Below are 18,948 nucleotides of genomic sequence, written 5' to 3'. Positions count from 1 at the left end.
AGCTATTCAGAGAGCCATGTAGTGTGAGCATACAACCCTACACACCATTATAGGAATGATGACTTTATCTGTAACGAAGTGAATATTCACAATGACTACCAGTTTTCATGAAGCTACAATGCATACCTCACTTCCCATCTGTATGTCAAATGGGAACCACATTGGTTACCAGTCATTTGTCTGATTGGAAGGTCTTACCACCACAGTGAGTTAGGAAATCTTTTGGCTTTAGCACTAGGCTCACCACTGTTCACTACTGCAACACATTGTTATTGTAAGAACATATGTTAACTCCTGAGATTATCAAAGGCAACAATATGACTTTTATAAATGTACCCAAAGTAACTGGTTTCTAAAACACGGTAACCTTGTATTCCCTGGCACGCAGCCATAACCTAAACCCACCGACTTTTAGGGGTGTTTTTTCTAAAATGCGAAAATTACCTATCTAACACTGGTGTTGTTGGGATTACATGAGATAATGTATGTAAAACACTTAGCAACAGTTCTGGGACACAGAATAAGAGCTCAGTATTCTTTTAGCGCTAGTGAACTCATGCTGGCCCAAATCTCTTATTTGCAGGTGCAAAAATTAAGCCTCAAGAGGCGAACTAACTTCCTAAGGCTCTATTTCTATGTTATGGTCTTGCATAAGCAGATTAGTGGCAAATATTGAGAGACTTTAGGTATCCGTAGGGCCTGGGGGCATGTGCCTGCTGGACTTGTCTGCAGCGAATTGGAGGAGTCCGTTTGAAACATGAGGCATTAGAAGCTGTGCGTTATCAACGGGTGTTTGAGATGGCAGGTTGTGCTACCAACATTCAACACAGACGGAAGCCATTCGTCTATCTCAATTCAGCCAGAAACAGCAAGACCCTCTACTACAGTAGGCTGAGTAACGGGGGCTGAGGGCAAGGCAGGTAACAGGATCCGGGCCTGAGCTCAAGTCCCAGTTAGGTCGACTTTAAAGAGAGATGAACACTTAAGGTCTGAAACTAACAGAGAACTAGAAACTAACAGGATGGTATCGCAGGCAGGTGTAAGTTACCCCGCCCCTCTACGCCAACCGTCGAGGGGAACTGCCAAAAGCGTTTTCACAGCCTCCGGGGAGGGCAATTTCTTGCTCTTTACTGGCACTTACTCCCAGCCCTGAAGGTAAGAAATGATGACCTCGCCTTTTCGTTCTGAAGTGAGGGCCGGACCCTCTTGGACCTCACCTCTCCGCGCCACGCTGCGGCAGGGACCGCGGGAGGCCGGCTCGCTGCCCACGCGCACCCCGCGCTCGCCTTCTCTAAGATGGCGGCAGAGGCAGATCGCTAACGCCCCTCCGCCCGCGCTCCTCAAAGTCGTGCCCTCGGGAGGCGGGAGCGGCTCAGAGCACGGAAGGCAGGAGGACAAGAGTGACGTGGACCCTCCAGTCCAGCGCAGGCCGCGGAGCCCTGAAGCGTTCGGAAAAGGTGAAAGCTAGGAGGAGGACGCGACCAGGAAAACCGCCGGCGCCTCAGAGACGAAAAAACGGCGGCACATCCGGGTCCCTCTGCCCGCCCCGCCCCGGAAGTAACGTATCGGGCGGGGGCTGCTCTTCAAGGTGGATTGTTCCTTCGCCATAGCTTGTCTCTCCACAAAGTGCCTGGAATCATCCTGGCCACCCCCTCCCGCGAATTAGCCATTACTCTCTCGTGCCTCCGGGACATCTCTGCACAAAGCTGGCTGCTGTGAGACGGCCCTCGTTTCACAGATAGTACCCCTAGCACCACGACCCTAAACTCTCCTGGGCTTCGCCGGCGCGTGTAGTAACGTTTCTCCGAGAGGACTCTTGTGCCCTCACCCCCAGCCAAGCGTAGGCGAACCTCTTCGGAGTCCTGCGGTGGAATCCCGATCTTGTGCTCCGTCACCCTGCCCGTTCGGGGGCCGTCAGTCACAGCGCTGAGCCCTCCCCTTCCGGCGGCTCGGCCGGGCCCGCCTCCTCCCCTCTTCCCTCCCCCACCCCTCCCCGTGCGAGTGTCTCCCTCTCTCTCGCTCTCTCTCTCTCCCTCTCTCTCTCTTTTGTGAGTTATAGCAACCGTTGCCTTGTGAATCAAGCGCCATAGTCACCGTAGTCCTGGCGACTGTTACCCATCAACAACAACTACTCCTCTCCTCCTCCTCCTCCTCTTCCTCCTCCTCCTCCTCCTCCCCACCACCACCATCTCCATCACCCACCAACAACACCACAATAATCCACAGCCAAGGTGAATATTCTTTGGTCTCTACATGTGTGTGGGAGCGTGTGGCTGCGTGTGAACGCGTGTGTCCGTGCGTGTGTGTGTTCGTGTGTGCAAGCCGAGTGTGGCTGTGCAGGGGTCTCACTCCTGACACGGGGGCTGCCGCTGCGGCGCCGCCGCCGAGGGGCTCTGTTCCCCGGGCTTGTTTACAATGGACCCTGCGCGCCGCGGCTGGGTCGGGGGTGTGGGCGCCGCGCCGCCCGCCGGCCCCGGCCCTGCGCCGGCCGCACTTCAGGGATGGAGCGGGAGCTCGGGGGGCTGCGAGCGGAGCGGGAGAGGGAGCCACAGTTTTCCGATGCGGATGCTGGATCTTTCCCTTAGGTCTGGTCTGAGGAGGAGGGTCAGGTGAAGAGATAAGAATTTGTGCTTTTCTTAATTTTCTTCTTTTCCAACGCTGCTTGTTTCCTGATTCTTTCAAAGCCTAAATAGACAACAATGTGCTGGGGGGACCCAAGAGGTGCTGTTTTGTTGTTGTTGTTGTTCACTTGTGGGGCCTTGTTAGGGGTTTTGTTATTTTTATCCTCGTACGTTGGTGAACTTTTCCCACCGCCTATTCCCTTCATTTTTGCCCCTCTTTGCCTGGTGCTAAATGGGCTGCTCTTCTTTCACCATCATCAGCTTCATGGTTTTCTTTTTTCTTTTTAAAACTGTATTTTCTTTGTGCGGCAAACAGTCTTAATATCCATTCAGCACTCTTCCCTCCCCCTCTTTCTTCTCCCCCCAACACCCCTTGCACACACATTGAAACCTGGGGCCTCTTCGCTGAGCTCTTCGCTGTAATGAGGAAGAGATTTTTCTTTTTTAAAGTCTGTCTACTCTCTCTTTTTTGGTATGTGTGTGTGTGCTTGTGATTTAAACCGGATGCAGGGCATCTGTGATACTTGGGTTAGTAGTTATTGACAGTGCTTTATCCTTCATGTGGAGGTGGGAGGGGTAGTAGTGAGGTTCCGTTTCACTTTGATGACCCTCCCTCCCCTCAGTAGAGTGTTAACAATTTTCATTGTGGTTGTGAGACTTTGTGATGAACAGGGAAAGGACACAAGGAAGCTTTGTGAGAACTCAGTTCACAATGTTATTTGTGGCAGTTATGTTACTTTAAGAGTTTTTTTTTTATCTTCTCTGTTCATTTTCCTTTGAGAGTTGAAATTGAAGTCAAGTTCATAAAGAATGTATGAAGCTTCTCAACTTGAAACGTGTGTATATTTCACTTTCTTTGCGGTTAAGATCGAGGCATGTGTGTACTTAACATATTTTTATTTACTTTTTGATTATCTTTGGACAGTGACTTGAACCTGCTCAGGAGAAAGAACATTTTCCCTTTTCAGTATTTCTTTTTCAATTTATTTTTTTCTGTAATTTGAATACGTATTAGTTCTTATATAGTAGGTTCTTGGTTAGCATTAGCCAGTTTTTCAGATCCCCTAAATTTGTTTATTTTTTCAGCTTAACTTTTAGTTAATAAATTATCAGTAAAGAGTTTTGATAATGAATGTGTGCTAAAACAAATATAACGTACTATTATGGTTGCACATATTGAAGTTTTTAATTTACAATTTTAAAATACTTAAATAGTCTTTCTAATAGCAAACATATATTGATTTAACTGACAGAGCAGCTTGTGAATAATGTGACAGTACTAATTATTCTTGAGATTGTCAATGAGCAGGGTGGGTAATTATAATGCTATTAAGCCTAATATTTGTAAAATAAGAGTTGAGGTTTAAAAAAAACTTTTTCAGTTCATTTTCTTGTGATTGCTATTTTTAATGAAGACGATATTTTGTTCTGAAAGAAGTCTTTCTCAGAGCACTCACATTTCTTTATAATTATTCCTCCCCTCCCCAAACTGGGTTCCATGCAAATCTGTTATACTAACGTATTTTTTTTTTCTGTTCAGATGAGTGTCAAATGCCTGAACACTTTTGGATGGTGAAGCTCCTGGGTCCTATAAACTCTCTCTGAAGTTAATAGGAGTTTTTCTGTCTTGGGACAGTTTCAGACCTTATGCCATTTACATAATAGATTTTCAGTTAAGTAAATTATATGCTATAATGTTATGGTTTAATATTTTATTTGCAGTGTCTGAGAACTTTTTTTGAGGCATTTCACTCATATAGTTCAGGTTTTCTGTGATTTAGATTTTCATTTACAAGTTGATTTGAGAACAGAACTTAAATTGAATTTCATTACTTTTTCATTTTTTTTTAGAGCATATATGTGGGATAAAATTGCTATTAGAGCTGCTGTGGAATTGATTAAATAATCAGAAAGACTAAGACATGGTAAATTTAAAAATTAAACACAATGATAGATACTTAGCATTTACTTTATTCTTTCTGTAATATTTTTCCCAGAAGGGACTAAATTACGTATCGATATCTCTTGTGTTTTCGTTTTCATACTAAAATTTGTAAAAGTGATCATGCTTTGAAACTAAAGCTATTAAATACAAGTGACTTGTAACTTCTTTTGAATAGTTAAAGATCTGTGATTCAATGTATGTCATAATGCCTAACTCAGTCTTTTTGGTTTATTTTGCCTATGAATTATATTAAATGGTCTAGGCATCATACATATATGTATTTATGGCAAACTCATAAATTTCTAGAAGTTTTGCATCCTTAAATGTTGTAGTGATACTTAGTTTTTTAAGTACTGTATTATTATTTCAGTATTCAAGTAGTTTTCTACTTTATTTTGGTACTTAAATAAAAGGTTACACTGTGTAAGCTTAATATGCTGTAACCTAGAACAATTTATTTTACTCGAAACAAATTTATTATGGTAAATTTTTTTTTTTTAGAATTAAAAATAGTAAAAAAAATAAATGAATCTTAAAATCAAGTTAGATTTTATGCATAGTTTAAATGATTACATATGTTACTTTTTGGTAAGTTTTTCATTTCTTGTGAAAGTTGATATTGTGTTGGTATTCTCCAGCTGAAGAAATTAACAGGTAGAATGTAATGATTTTGGCTTTTCAGATTTAACTGTGTCTATGTGTTTGTTTAAATGGGTGGGTATAGCAGCAGATGTGTGGCAAGAGTTAAACATAAACTCTCTCTCTCTCTCTCTCTCTCTCTGTCTCTCTCTCTCTCTCTAGTCCTGATCAGTAATAGGACTGTTACTTTGTTCTTAGTATCCATAGTGAGAATGTGTTACAAGAAATGAGAAAAGGGAAGCAGTAAACTTTAACATTTTGGAGAGGCTGCTGGTTATTTTGTTTTTATGCTGAATGGCTAAAAATCCTCTATTTGGGCTTAGTTGCTTTAAAAACAATTTTCCTAACGAGTAATTTGTTTTTAACTCTTTCGTATATATTCCCAGTGGCCATCACAAAGTGTGTTTTAAATCCTCTTTATTCGCAGTTACATAGTGTTCCCGTATTTTGGAAATCCAAGATTAAGTGGATTTGACTAAATCTAGCTTGTTAGGGACAGATGGCTGCTTCAAACAGGTGTCACTTTCATTTTTTACTGCATTGTGTTGGGACTTCCAGTGGTTCACAAAAGGGCTGTCTAAAGCAGGTGGCATCTTTTGCTTTTGTTGTTAGTAAAATCTACTTTAGAGTTAATTATGTTCCTAGGAAAAGGGTTTTTTTTTTTTTTTTTGATAGGTAAAAGTCTTGAACTATTCAAGATCCATAATTTAATATAACTTTTATTTTTGAATATCATTCTATTTTTAAATTGTAGAACTTGCAGATTCTTTCACAAAACACTTATCAATTCTTATAAATAATGGCAAATTCCCTTTGAATCCAGAAAAAGTACACAGGAACATTTTACAAACCTCAAGGCCTATTTGAATGAAGTGAAATTTGGTTAACATGACAAGTTACCTTCTGTCATCCTACACTGAAATAATTTGTAACAGCATTATTTATATATTGGAAATAGGTGTTGTTTTTGTTGGTTAAATTTTTTCAAACTATAAGACATTTTCCTGACCTACTTAAATTACTGCTATAAAGTTTATAGTGATCTTTTAAAATGATAAATATTTTTAAGCATTAGTGTTCAAAAATATGTACTACAGTAAATTAAAAACTTTCGCAATATTGACTTCTAAGGTTCATTTTTCCTCTATAATTCTATCCTTTTCTGTGGGAACTTTATTTCTTAGATGCACCAGAGGGTGCTGTGCTGTTTGCAGCATGAGATTATTATCACTAAGAATGTGAACTTATTAGAACTTTTATTTAAAGAAAAAAATTTTACTTATGTATGCATTGAAGCAGATAATAGTCATATTTTTATGGAGTTTAGCATACTGTCTTAATTAGCACTTTAACATCAAAACCTATCTTCATGTACTAATACATATTACCACAACATGTAACGAACGATGTAAAGATTGATACCTTTGGCATTGTCTGAATGTCGGCATTAGGCCTGTAGGCATATATGTTGATTATCTTATGTAGATATTTTAATATTTATTTCAAAACTTAGGTTACTGAGAATCATACTATTTGGTGATATGCGGCTTTATACTTCTTAAATTTCATATCAATACTTGTTAGAACATATCAATACTTGTACATTGTTGTAACACTTTTACATGGCACAATTAGTGATATGCTTTTTATTGTATAATCTTTAAAAAAACTGCACTGGAAAAATAAATGGTGGTAGTGGTTATCTGGCTAATTCATAATAAATATATTAAAAATAATCTAGATAATTCTGGCTGCTGATAGTGGTTCATGCCTGTAGTCCTAGCACTTTGGGGCTGAGGCAGAAGTATCACTTGAGGCTATGAGTTCAAGACCTGCCTGGGCAACATAGCAAGACTTTAGTTCTACAAAAAACATAAAAATAAAATTAGCCAGGCTTGGTATTGCATGCCTGTTGTCCAGGCTACTCAGGAAGCTGAGGTGAGAGGATTTTTGAGCATAGTAGTTTAAGATTACAGTGAACTATGATCATACCACTGCACTGCAGCCTGAGTGACAGAGGAAGACCCTATCCCAAAAACCAAAATCAGAAACTAACGTAATCCCTACTTCATGCTGTTGGAATAGGCTGGTTTGATTGTTTAATTTGGCTTATTATCTGAAAACTTGTAGATTCTCTGCTTTACTGTATGCCATATACTTTTAAACTAGGAACAATCTTATATTGCATTTTGTATTTTATTATTTGTTCAGTGAGAGACTGTAGGGAAACTATCGAATCCAATCTTGGACTGCTTCTTGCATCATCAACTCTGTTTTCATAGCAACATATATTCTAAAAGACATACTGAAACAGTGATATCTTCATCAAGTAAGCTTAGAAAGATACAGTTACAGCATATAAACTTTTTAATCTTGATAATGGATTTATCTGTACTATTCCACATTTAACTATAATTAGTTAATTGTGATATTTTTGTAAAGTAACCTTACGAGGCACAGTAGTAGTTCATATGTGTTGTAATGCCTCTAAGAATCCAAAACATCAATATAGTAACACTGTGTTTAAATACTGGTCTTGCTGAAATAGATAGGTTAGGCATTTTTCTTTAAAAATATAGTCCTACAGTTTACCAGTTAGTTTTTGCCACTGAGATTTTTCTTTTTATTGAAATAGGGTCTTGCTCTGTCATTCAGGCTAGAATGCAGTGGTGTAGTCATAGCTCACTGTAGCCTCGATCTCCTGTGCTCAAGTGATCCTCCTGCCTCACCCTCCTGAATAGCTAGGACTACAGGCTATTGACATCATTTTAAAATTTAAAATATGTTCCATTTTTTTTGTTTTAGAGATAGGGTCTTGCTATGTTCCCCAAGCTAGATTTTTGAAAGCATGTTATATAACAAGTTGTATTGCTTAAAAATCTTTATATTAGTAGTTTTTATTTCATATCATTTGCATAATGTTCTTATAAGAAATCAGTTAAGAACTGAAACATATTTAGAGTATCAGTAAATAGGTGTGTGTTTTGTTCTTTAAATAGACGGATAGGGTAAATATACTGGTGAAGAACACAGGCTTTGGAGTCACATTTCAGATAATCTCATTAGCTATGTGACTTTGGACAAGTTATTACCTATACTTAACCTCAGTTTTCTCATTTGAAAAATAGGATCACTCTTCCCTGCCTTATGGGGTTTTGCGAGGATTAAAGGAGTTAATTTATATAATGTACTTAGCTCAGTATTTGACACAATGTGTGTTCAATATATTTTGGCTTTATTATTAGGGAAGTCTGAGAAGATACCTATTCTAATCTTTTTGCTACCTAAGAATCCTTTTAATGTACTCCTCTGACCATCCCTTTTTTAATGAGTCCAAAAAGTTCGGAAAGACTTCACCTACCAATCTGTACTGATTAAATAATAATTATTCCTTTCCTCCACTTTAAAAAATGAGGTGCAGCCAAGCTGTTAGTCACAGGCTTGGATTATCATTTGATAACCAGTCTTATCTCTCTGAATTAATAGAATGCTAGCTGAAAGTTATGTTTTAGTTTGTTTGCTGCCTTATAATGGGCTCCTTTTACTAGGTTTGCATAACTTCTGGTCAAAGGATTTTAGATTAAGAACTAATGATGTAATATTTCATTATCTGTTATACACCCATTGTCCAGTTTATTGTCCCACTTACGTTTGTCTTTTTCACATTAGACACTAATTATTTGAAAACGGTCTGAGTCCTATTTATAAACTTTATACTAAATGCGTTCAGTAATGTTTAGTAATGATGGTAGTCAAGTCAGTTGTATAAAGATGAGTTTATCATGGAATTATTCTACATTTTTATAATGCATTGCTTGGAATTATTATTTTACTAAGGGTAGAAGTATGTGTTAGGTTACTGCGTGTGTACCTGTAGCAATAAGTAATTTTGGGATAATTTGTCAATCCTAATCTTGAGTTGTAAAGTAACCTTGGAACATTTTTTATTGTTATATATAAAATATGAAATCATAGAGGAAATGTCAGGTTTGGCTCTCTTTCATTGGATATTAAAGATGTTCAACATTTTCAAGTTGGCTGCTTAAAGTTGCTATTCAATAATTGTCTATATTTCTATTTTTCCCGGGCATTTTCATTAGAATAAAATATTTCTCTCATTTTAGAGTGATCTATAAATAGTCCTAATCTTTCTCAAATTGGAAATTTGATTTGTGTATTTCAGTTGAAAATTTACCTGATAGTATTTGTCTTTTCTTTTTTGCCAAAGCATCATATATTGTACAGATGTTTGTCTGTGTCACTCATTTCACCATTCTCCCCAATCCCATTAAGTGTTTAATTATATTACCCCCTTTGCATTATTTTTATAGATAATTAACCCCAGCATATCAATTAGACTGACTCTTAGCCATCTCCTCTGCTTCCTTTTGCCAGTGAACTTGACACAAATTTAAAAGCAATATTTGGGGAAAATTAAGGAAATGTGATTTGGATGGTAAGGCTATGTAGTCGTACATTACTTAATGATGTGGATATATTCTGAAAATTACATAATTAGATGATTTCATTATTGTGTGAACATCGTAGAGTATACTTAACACAAACCTAGATAGTATAGCCTGCTTCTAGGCTATATGGTATAGCCTATTGTTCTTATGTATAAACCTGTATAGCATATTAGTGGACTGAATACTCTAGGCAGTTGTAACTCAGTGATAAGTATTTGTGTATGTGAACATATCTAAACACAGAAAAGGTTTTCCATTGTGCTATGATGTTTCCTAAGTTTTGATGCCACTGGGCTATAGGAATTTTTGAGCTCCATTATGTTATAGGACGTGGTTTGTTGTTAACAGAAACATTATGTGGTACATGACTGTATGGTTATTCTTACCATTTCCAATAGTCTATGATTATGTTACCATTTCTACCCATCTGACTGTCCTCTTGGACAAATATATAACCTTGTTCCACTAACTATGTAATCTGAGTGTAGTTTTGATTCAGAAGGTTCCCTTCTTAGTCCAGGCTATGTACTGGCCTCTGGCTAAGTACATTAGGGTTAAATCTCTAGTCTAGTCCATAAATACTGTGTTTGCACAATCACAGATGCCTGCCATTGTTGACTTTTAATCCCGGATTCTTCTTTCTCACTTTTATTAGAAGCAGTAATACTCAGTTAGTACTACTTGCCCTTGCTTTACAGTGCTTGGTCAAGATTTCCTAAGGTTCTTGGTGATTCCTATTTAGGCAAAACTGAGGTATTGGGTCATAGGAGTTGAGCTCAGGAAAACTAATAGAGTGAGACAGTTGTCCTAAAAATAATAGTGTATTAGTTGGTAAAATGAGACAGATATAATGAAAGATAATAAAAGGAGAAAAGAGAGAGAGTGATCAAGCCAAGATATACAGGACTTCAAAAATGCCAGCCAAAGGAGGTTAAAGAGAAAATAAAGGTTCTCACTCTGTTTCTAACTGTAAAACCTTACGCTAGTCACTTATATCCTACAGCTATCAGCCTCTTCATCTATAAAATGGAACAACAGGGTTATGGGATCTCTACAGCCCTTTCCAGTCTATGATTCTGTAGCAAGATTGACTCTGGGAAAAGGGAAACATGCCAATAACATGGAGCCAGGAATTGGCATTTCCTTTACTCATGTTCTCAAAGGCTAGCAAGTTGTTTGTCTATTGTTTCTTCTAAGAACAAGAAAGAAAGAAAAAACCTAGAGCCTGGTGCTGGCGTAATGGCCATACCTATAGCAAAGTCTCAGAAGGTTCCACCATTTCAGTGGCTTCTGTAGAGAGTGGTGGCCAAGTGCCCTCATTTTCTCACCCACATAGGAATTAGCTGAGTCTCACAGCTTGAGTTCCTGTCGGAGCCAGCTTCTCTATGTATGTGTGCCAGACAAGTGTCTGACATTTGGGGCTCCTCCTGTCTGTTGCTCACCAATGAGATATTTAAAACAGGACATAATTTCCTAAGTATGTGGATAGGCAATTTAACAGAGAGAGTGAGCGAGAGTGCGAGAGGGAGTGAGCACATGTATGCTCTCTCATCTGAGTAAAAAATTAATTTAGGTTTCTGTTGATCTCATTTTTAAGACATTTCTTCCCCAGCTACTAAAGCTGTCCAGCTGATTTTTGAAAAGAGCTAAAAATCCTGTCAAGGTCTAGGCAAGCTCTGAGAGCCTTTGGACTACTTTGGGGTCCCTGGTCTGGAAAGCATTGCCATCCTCCACTTTAGTCTCATATTTTTCCATCGGTAATAATTACTGCTTTTCTTTTTCTTAATATTGTTTATATTTGGATAAGCATTCTTTTAATTCAGCTTTGGTAGTAGAAAAGTGGTCTTTTGGTTAAGAAGTACACATTTTCTTAAATTAAAAAAATTTTACCTTAATACTAATGTGGTGAGTAAACTTACCAAGATTATGGATCATAGCAGACTTAAAAGAGGGAGGATTTTTGCATTTATTTAAGATAAGTCATATATTCTGCTATATCTCAACTCTTTTACCTGCCTCAATAGGGGAGTGTATTAAAGCTTAGATTGTAATTGTTGCTTTAAAGTTTATTTTTGAATACTTTTTTACTGATTAATAGACATATTCAAGCTTCTGAATTACACTCAGATTTGCATGTGTAGTAGCGTTTATGTATTTCACTGTAACTTTAATCTTAAAAGCGTATCTCATCCCCTTCAGTCTCAGTCAGCATAGTTTACTTTAACATTCAGAACCATTTTTGAGACTCTGCTTGTTAAGTTTCTTCCATGTTTTAGTTGTGGAGGAGTCGGGGAGGTTGCTGTAGAAGGGCAGGAAAAGCAGATACATTTAGAAATTGTATCCTGTTTCTATTGTTAAACACCAGTGCATTACATATTCTCCACTGTTAATTCTCCTGGAACTGTAAGTTCTGATGGATGTGGGGACTTCAGGTGGGACTTACAGGGCATGGGGAGGTGGGAGACGGAAGACTCAGGTGATCCAGTATTTCTTCCAAATTTCTTTCCTTATTTACTTTAATGTGCAGAGTACATCTATTTTTGTGAAGATAGGCATTCTGTTTATTTTTTTTAGTGATTCTGTTTTTTTCTAAAGACTCTATCTGTATACGTCAATCCATTAGCACATTAGTAGATGTAAAAGAATATCTTTTTTCAAGGAAACTTTATTGTGATTTAGTCCTGCACAGATTTAGAAAGGTAAGAATTGAAAAAAAAGACTGGTGAGAAAATCTAATTCATGAGCAAGGTAACAGCGGTGATGCCTTAAACCTACGTCTTTATGTTTTGCTTTGGATAAATGGTTTTGTAGATATGTATTTTTGCAATAGAATTTGGATTTCCCCTGATACTATTTATGCTGATATTTTAAAGAACCAAAGAGTAAAATCTATCGTATCAGGCATTCACTGATTGGCATCTGATTATATCTAATGACAGTCTGAGAGATGAATTTTGATGACATGTCAGTTTAAGGGTCATTAATAAAAAGCATGAAAAGCTACTAGTAATCTGAAAATCACCTTTACAACTTTAAATGTACTGTAGGTGTTTTGTTGTGTTGTGGTGAAAACCCAACATGAGAAAGCACTACATAACATGGAAACCCATACATTTAGATTCTTTGTTTTATAAAATAATTATATTTCATGTGTCTTAAGAGTATTTAAAAATACTTTTAGCTCACACTTGTAATCCCAGCACTTTTTGGAGACTGAGGTGAGAGAATCTCTTGAGCCCAGGAGTTCAAAACTAATGTGGGTAACATAGTGAGACCATGCTTTTACAAAAAATTAAAAAATTAGCTGGGTGCAGTGGTGCCTGCCTCTGTAGTACCACCCTCTCAGGACTGAGGTGGGTAGATTACATTAGCCCTCTAAGTGGATGCTGTAATGAACCCAGAGCCTGGGCAACAGAGGGAAACCCTGTCTCAAACAAAACAAAACAAAACAAAAAACAACTTTGTTAAAAATAATTCCTTTTCAGTTAGAGTGTAGTAGAGATATTAAGAAAAATGGAATTTAGCTTAGATAATGTGTTTTGTGTGTATGTGTGTATATAGATATTTAGAAAGTCATTTTAATTTACATTTTGCTTTGTGTTGTAGAACTATCAGTCCTTTTTGTGCACTGATTTTTGCATTATCCATCCCTTGGAGGATTATTAGGAACATTTAGTATTTCCACCTCAGTGCTATTTTCTTGAGGCAAAAAAAATTAGGGGAACTGTTTGAAATTCATTGAATGACCTTCGTATGATTTTTGTGAACAATTTTTTGTAGTGTCTCACATTATATGATGATTTTTAGAGGGTACTCTTAGTCAATACAGGCCATGAATGCTGAAATTGAATTAAATTGTAGTTAAAGACAAAACTTGTAATTCATTCCAATTATCAGAGGTTAAGATATTGTGCTACTGGATCAACATTTGATCTGCTTCTTATTTTTATAAGTCTGCTGAGTTTTGAAATATAAAACTGTTTAAATAATACTGAATGAGTAGAGCTGTATAATAGTTGTGGGTTTATATTTCAGCAAAGATTTGAGTGCCATATGTCTTGGAAGTAAGGTGGATCTTCTATCTTGGAACTTGGAAAGATATTTATTTTAATATTTTGATTGGGTTAGGTTTACTTGAACATGTTTTGGGTTGATAGGAATGCAAATGACCATGGGCTGGAGAAATAGATCAGAGTAATTTGTGAGAGGAGCTAATTGTAGTGATCCTGATGCAACACTCACTTCCAGTCCTACTGCCTGTTATAAACTTTGAAGTAAAGACTTCTTTCTTGAATGATATAAGCCTCTCTATTAAAATGTGTTTTTGTTAATTTTCATTGCTGCCTGGGTAATTTCCCAAGTGTACATTATGTGGGAACTTTGGAAGTTCTAGTTTGCCTTTTGGATTATAAACCTTAAAAAGAATGCCAATAGATGACACCCCATTCCCAGAACAACACCATAATCTGAAGGAATGGGGTAAAAAATGAAGGTAAATCAGAGCAGGATCATATGATTTGAAATACTAAGAGTATGAACTGTGAATAGTACAATGTAGAGAAAAAAAGTATCATTTCAGGGACTAAATATGAATCCTAGTTTACCATATCCTGCATATCCAATAATAATATCACTGCTATGACTAATCACATTATTTCTAATATTTGATTCAAAAACATTCTAGCAGAGACCTAAGATAATTGGATAAATTAGTCTCTAAGCTTTCGGGTTTTTTTTATTATTGTCCTTTAGCTTTAATTTTGAATGAGGAATAAAAGGATTTATATCAATGTATATTTAGTGCAGTACTATTTTGGTTAGTTTAGGAATCCTGAAATGACTTAGATTTCCATTTAGTTTTAAGGAGTATAAATAAATGAGTGAAATGAGTTATTAGATACAAAATTGCATATTCTCAGCTATATGGACATATTTTTTAAGATTTCAAATTGTAGAGGGTTACAAAAAGGGCATATGATAATTGGGAATCAAGAAAGATAGGAAGAGATACTGAAAAGTGGAGTTGAATGAAATTAGTAGAGAATTTGGAAATAAAATTAAGGTAAGATGGCAAAATCTCAGCATGAATGGTGAAACAATTTGTTGAATGAACATATTTTTAAAAATCTTTACTGTGATTTTTTTACCTAATGGGAGAAGCTGTGGAAAAATATTGTACTTAGCCTCTTTTTGAGCTCCACATTTTTTTGTTTGTTGGAAATTTTTATAACAAGGTGGTGGGATCTTTGACTAGTATTGTGTGAGGTTTGACTATTTCTAGATGTTGTTTATAGAAAAGATTAAATCGAGATGTTGCATTGGAGTTTTCTTGTAATCATTTTATTATTACAAAGTAATGTAATAATATATAAAATATACAAAATTATATATTCATTTGGAATATCTGATTAGTTTATCTGATATCTAAAGCAGCCTACATTTGTAAAGTCAGTATGTAGTAGAAAACTGTGTATCATAAATGTATATGTTCCTAAAATGTTTTATATTTTGCAACATTTAAAACTTAAGGTGGAGTAGTATAATAAACTACATATGCCCATTACACAGATTTAAGAAATTAGTATCTTCTGTTGTTCTAAAGCTGTATAATTTGAGATATTTGTTTATTGAAATACATTTGAATCATTCTTTATCTTGTGTTGCTTTGAAAATAATTTTAAATCTTATGCTTAGAACAGATTCAACGTATACTTGGAAAAATGTTTATGTTTAAGACAAATATTTAAAAAATGATTGATCTTCATGTTTTTTCTCTCAGCACACCATTTCTCTTATTTTTATGGGTACATGGTATGGGAATATATTTATGGGGTACATGAGATATTTTGATACATGCATACAAAGCATAGAGTCACATCAGGGTAAATGGGGTATCTATCACCTTAAGCATTTACCATTTTGTTGGGTTACACATGTTCTGGTTATACTTTGTTATTTTAAAGTGTACCATAAATTATTGTTGACTATAGTCACCCTATAAGCATAGCATTTCCAAATCAGGAAATTTGTTCTTGGTAGCCGGTCATATCTTTTGTTTCGTAACTGAATTCAAGGTTCCTTTACTTGAATCCTGACCCTCATTAAGGGAGCAAGTGCAGGGACAGTAGCCCGTATTTGAAAAAACCTGTGTTGACGACTAAAGGTGAAGTGGGGTTATATTTTGTCTGCCATTCTTTTAACTTGTTTGTGAGTAGATTTGAGTAAACAGTTGAGTCATTTTATAAGTTGATGCGGGAAGAGAACCAACTATCTTCTGCTTCTTCTGGAATTTCAAAGTTAGCTACTCATTTTTTTTTTGAAATAGAAGATAGAGGAAGAGATGTCCAAGAGCTAATGTACTGATAATTTATGACGGCACTCAAAGCAGTTTAATATTTTGTGATTTAGTATCTTCAGGGAATGAGGAGATTCCTTCTCTTAGGTTTTTTATTTGACTGAGGCCAGACTGGTATGAAAGAAGTTTATTTTACAATGCTAAAATCTATAACCAAAAAAATTATTATTAATGTAATAATATTCTTATTACATGAAACTATTGTATAATGAGCAGACTAATATGTATAACAAATAGTGATTAATGGCATTTTAATAAACAACACAAAATGTATACCTAAATCTTTTTAAAAGCTGTTGTTTCCTTGTTTGAACCTAATTAAATGATTAAGATATGAAGAGATAAATACAGTATATTAAATAAGCTTGCAGTTTTTGTTTATATAATAGCTTTAATTGCTAAACTTCCTTATGATTCAGAGGGTTCAGTGGAATTGTGTATGACTTAATATATTTTGTGGCAGTCTTTAAAAATATTTCTATACAGAGTAACTAGAGAAACTGAAAAGTATTGGAGTTTTCAGTTAAACAAAATAACCAAACTGATGCAGTAATTAAATAATCTTATTTCAGAACTAAAGTACTGTTTCTTTTTTCAAAGTGTTATATATAATTCCAACTGCCATTAGGAAACGTCTTCATTAAGTCATTCTGCCTATTAGATTTTTATACTTTTCAAAAGTAGATAGAAGATACAATGTATGAAGAAAACACAAATATAAAGTTTATTGAGCCAGACAATATGTGATTGAAACAAATGTAACCCTGTAAAACAAAAGATTATGGATTATACATGTTAATTTCAGTAATATTTATAATTTCCTTATGAATTTAATGCAATATCAATTTCAACATTTATAGTAACTTTTTCTGTGCTTTTAGATGCCTTGTCCATAAAACCAAAGTATACTTTTATTTGGCTTTTATTATTTTGCATTCTGTTTGGTATCAATAAAAGCTCAGGTAGTTTTGTTCTACTGATTTAAAGTTGTTTAGTTTTAAATTTGACCACTACTGCATTTGTGTTATAGGATATAATTTAAAAATCAGCCATTTCCAGTGTGAGAATAGTAATATTGATTCACTTATTCTATGTTTGAGTAACTCCTCAATAGCTTAATGCTCTGATTTGGAAGAACATTGTCTCTTCACAGTTTAAGGAGAGGATTTTTGTTTGTTTGTTCGTTTGTTTTGCAAGAAGTGGTCTGTGTTTTGTAACCTCACCCTATTTGCATAGCAGCTAAGCTTTTGGGTCTGGAACCTCAAATCCCCTATGATGAGTATCTTTCTTTCTCAGTGGCCAACTTCAGCCCTTTTTCCTATTTTTACTTATTTTACTGCCATATTTCTCTGTCCTTTTACCCATGTTTGGCCTAGTACAGCAAACCAAAAGAGACAGCCATGGGACTACAGCAGATTAGAGAGGTGGAAAGATCTCTCACTATAGTTACACATATTTCCAGATGGCCCAAATATATAGGATTTCAGTAGAGACATAATTAGAATGCTTTATTTTAGAGTCAGATTTCTTTAGTTGGTATGAACTTGGGAGGTTATCAAGTTGAACCCCTTCTTCCTCCTCCCCACTTATTTTATAGATAAGAAACTGAGGGAAAGTGACTTGCACAGTGACATACAGCATCAGAATTAGAGCTGTCGATCTCCAGCCTCCTCATTCCTTGACAAATGTTCTAATGGCTAACACAAAACTTTTATTTTAAGGCAAATAACTCACGTATACTGCCTTTAGTGTTTAAAGTACCTGTTCATCTATAATTTTGAGTTCCATATTTTTTCTAGAAAAAGCAAGTTTTATACATCTGCACTCAAAGTTTGGATAAATGTCTTAATGTCTAATTATTTCCAACTATGATTTTTGGATATGGATTATTTTAGAGTAACATAGAAATAAAATTAAAAATGTTTTCCAAACCGTAAGTAGGCTTTATGTTAAGGAGAAATGCCATATTTGCAAAAAAAAAAAAAAAAAAAGAAAAGAAAAATATTATATATTCAATTCCTATTATTTGTATTTCCCCTTCTTGGGAATTAATGATGTATGCCTTAATTAGTGTACTAGTATGAATAATTTTCAGGCCTGGTATGCACGTCTTTTTTGATGAGGGTAAAGATGCTTTTAATTATTTTAAGAATTTTTGTTAAAATTCATTTACTATGAATTTTAAAAATGGAAATGATTGTTTTTGTAGGTCACTCTCTTGTGGAACAAAAGTAAAATACTGGCAGCTGATATAGGTGGTACAAGCTGAGACTTGCCCAGCTGGGCTTTAAAAGTGTGGCAGCACTCTTAAGTAGCAGTGTACAAATGGAATGAATATATGAACGGACTGCCCTTTATTCCATAGCAACCAGATGCAATACCAGCAACTATGCTATTATCTGACTTTTTATTTTCTTAATCTGAGTTTTTGGAAGGTTATGTTGTTTACTTTTTAATATTATGAGACTGTGGTAGGAATTGTAATTACCACGATTGTGTCTAATTGTTTGTGTCTCTCTCTCTCTCTCTTTTTCCCTTTTTCCCCTTTCTCTCTCTCTCTCTCTCTCTCTCTCTCTCTCTCTCTCTCTCTCTCTTTTTGTTTGTGTGTGTCTATGTTTTACAATTAGAAGTAAATCAGTGAGCTCAGGCTTGAATTTAGTTTCGGTATTGTGCTAAGGATGAAAGGTTTGAGCACTAACCCTGTTAATTATTTGAAACGATCCATTTAAGAGAGACCAAGAATATGGCAACTGAACTTCCCAGTGTAACCTGATGCTCTCTGCAGCCTTATTTGTGGCAACACATCTGAAAGGATACATTTATATAAAACAGGAGTATATTTCCTTTGGGGGGGAAACTGCTTTTCATTTGCTCTTAACAAGGTGTAAATCCCCACAGATAAACCTTCTTGTAAAACTA

At 35.9% G+C, this 18,948-nt stretch overlaps 1 protein-coding gene and 1 long non-coding RNA gene across 42 annotated transcripts in view; one reads left to right on the top strand and one right to left on the bottom strand.

Annotated features, from left to right (window-relative positions):
- Window positions 1-1,509, bottom strand: part of LOC103793037 (uncharacterized) — an 89,392-nt gene extending 87,883 nt beyond the window's left edge. For both annotated transcript variants that reach the window (XR_004744679.3, XR_013533762.1), the window contains exon 1: window positions 1,218-1,509. This is a non-coding gene — a long non-coding RNA (uncharacterized LOC103793037). The remainder of the gene's footprint in view (window positions 1-1,217) is intronic.
- A 574-nt stretch (window positions 1,510-2,083) lies between these two features.
- Window positions 2,084-18,948, top strand: part of RFX3 (regulatory factor X3) — a 304,192-nt gene continuing 287,327 nt past the window's right edge. For 16 of the 40 annotated variants that reach the window (XM_078368350.1, XM_078368317.1, XM_054255821.2 and 13 more), the window contains exons 1-2: window positions 2,970-3,457; window positions 4,162-4,293. Coding sequence is in view for 4 of the 40 variants with exons in the window: in XM_035304960.3 (XP_035160851.1) it covers window positions 3,436-3,457 (22 nt within the window). In the remaining 36 variants the exon portion in view is untranslated. The other 24 variants (XM_078368376.1, XM_078368367.1, XM_078368342.1 and 21 more) reach the window with 9 other exon arrangements.

The sequence above is a fragment of the Callithrix jacchus genome, chromosome 1 (assembly GCF_049354715.1).
Source record: "Callithrix jacchus isolate 240 chromosome 1, calJac240_pri, whole genome shotgun sequence".
Lineage (NCBI taxonomy): Eukaryota > Metazoa > Chordata > Mammalia > Primates > Cebidae > Callithrix > Callithrix jacchus.
The sequence above is the reverse complement of the archived record's forward strand: the minus strand, read 5'-3'. Positions and strand labels throughout refer to the sequence as shown.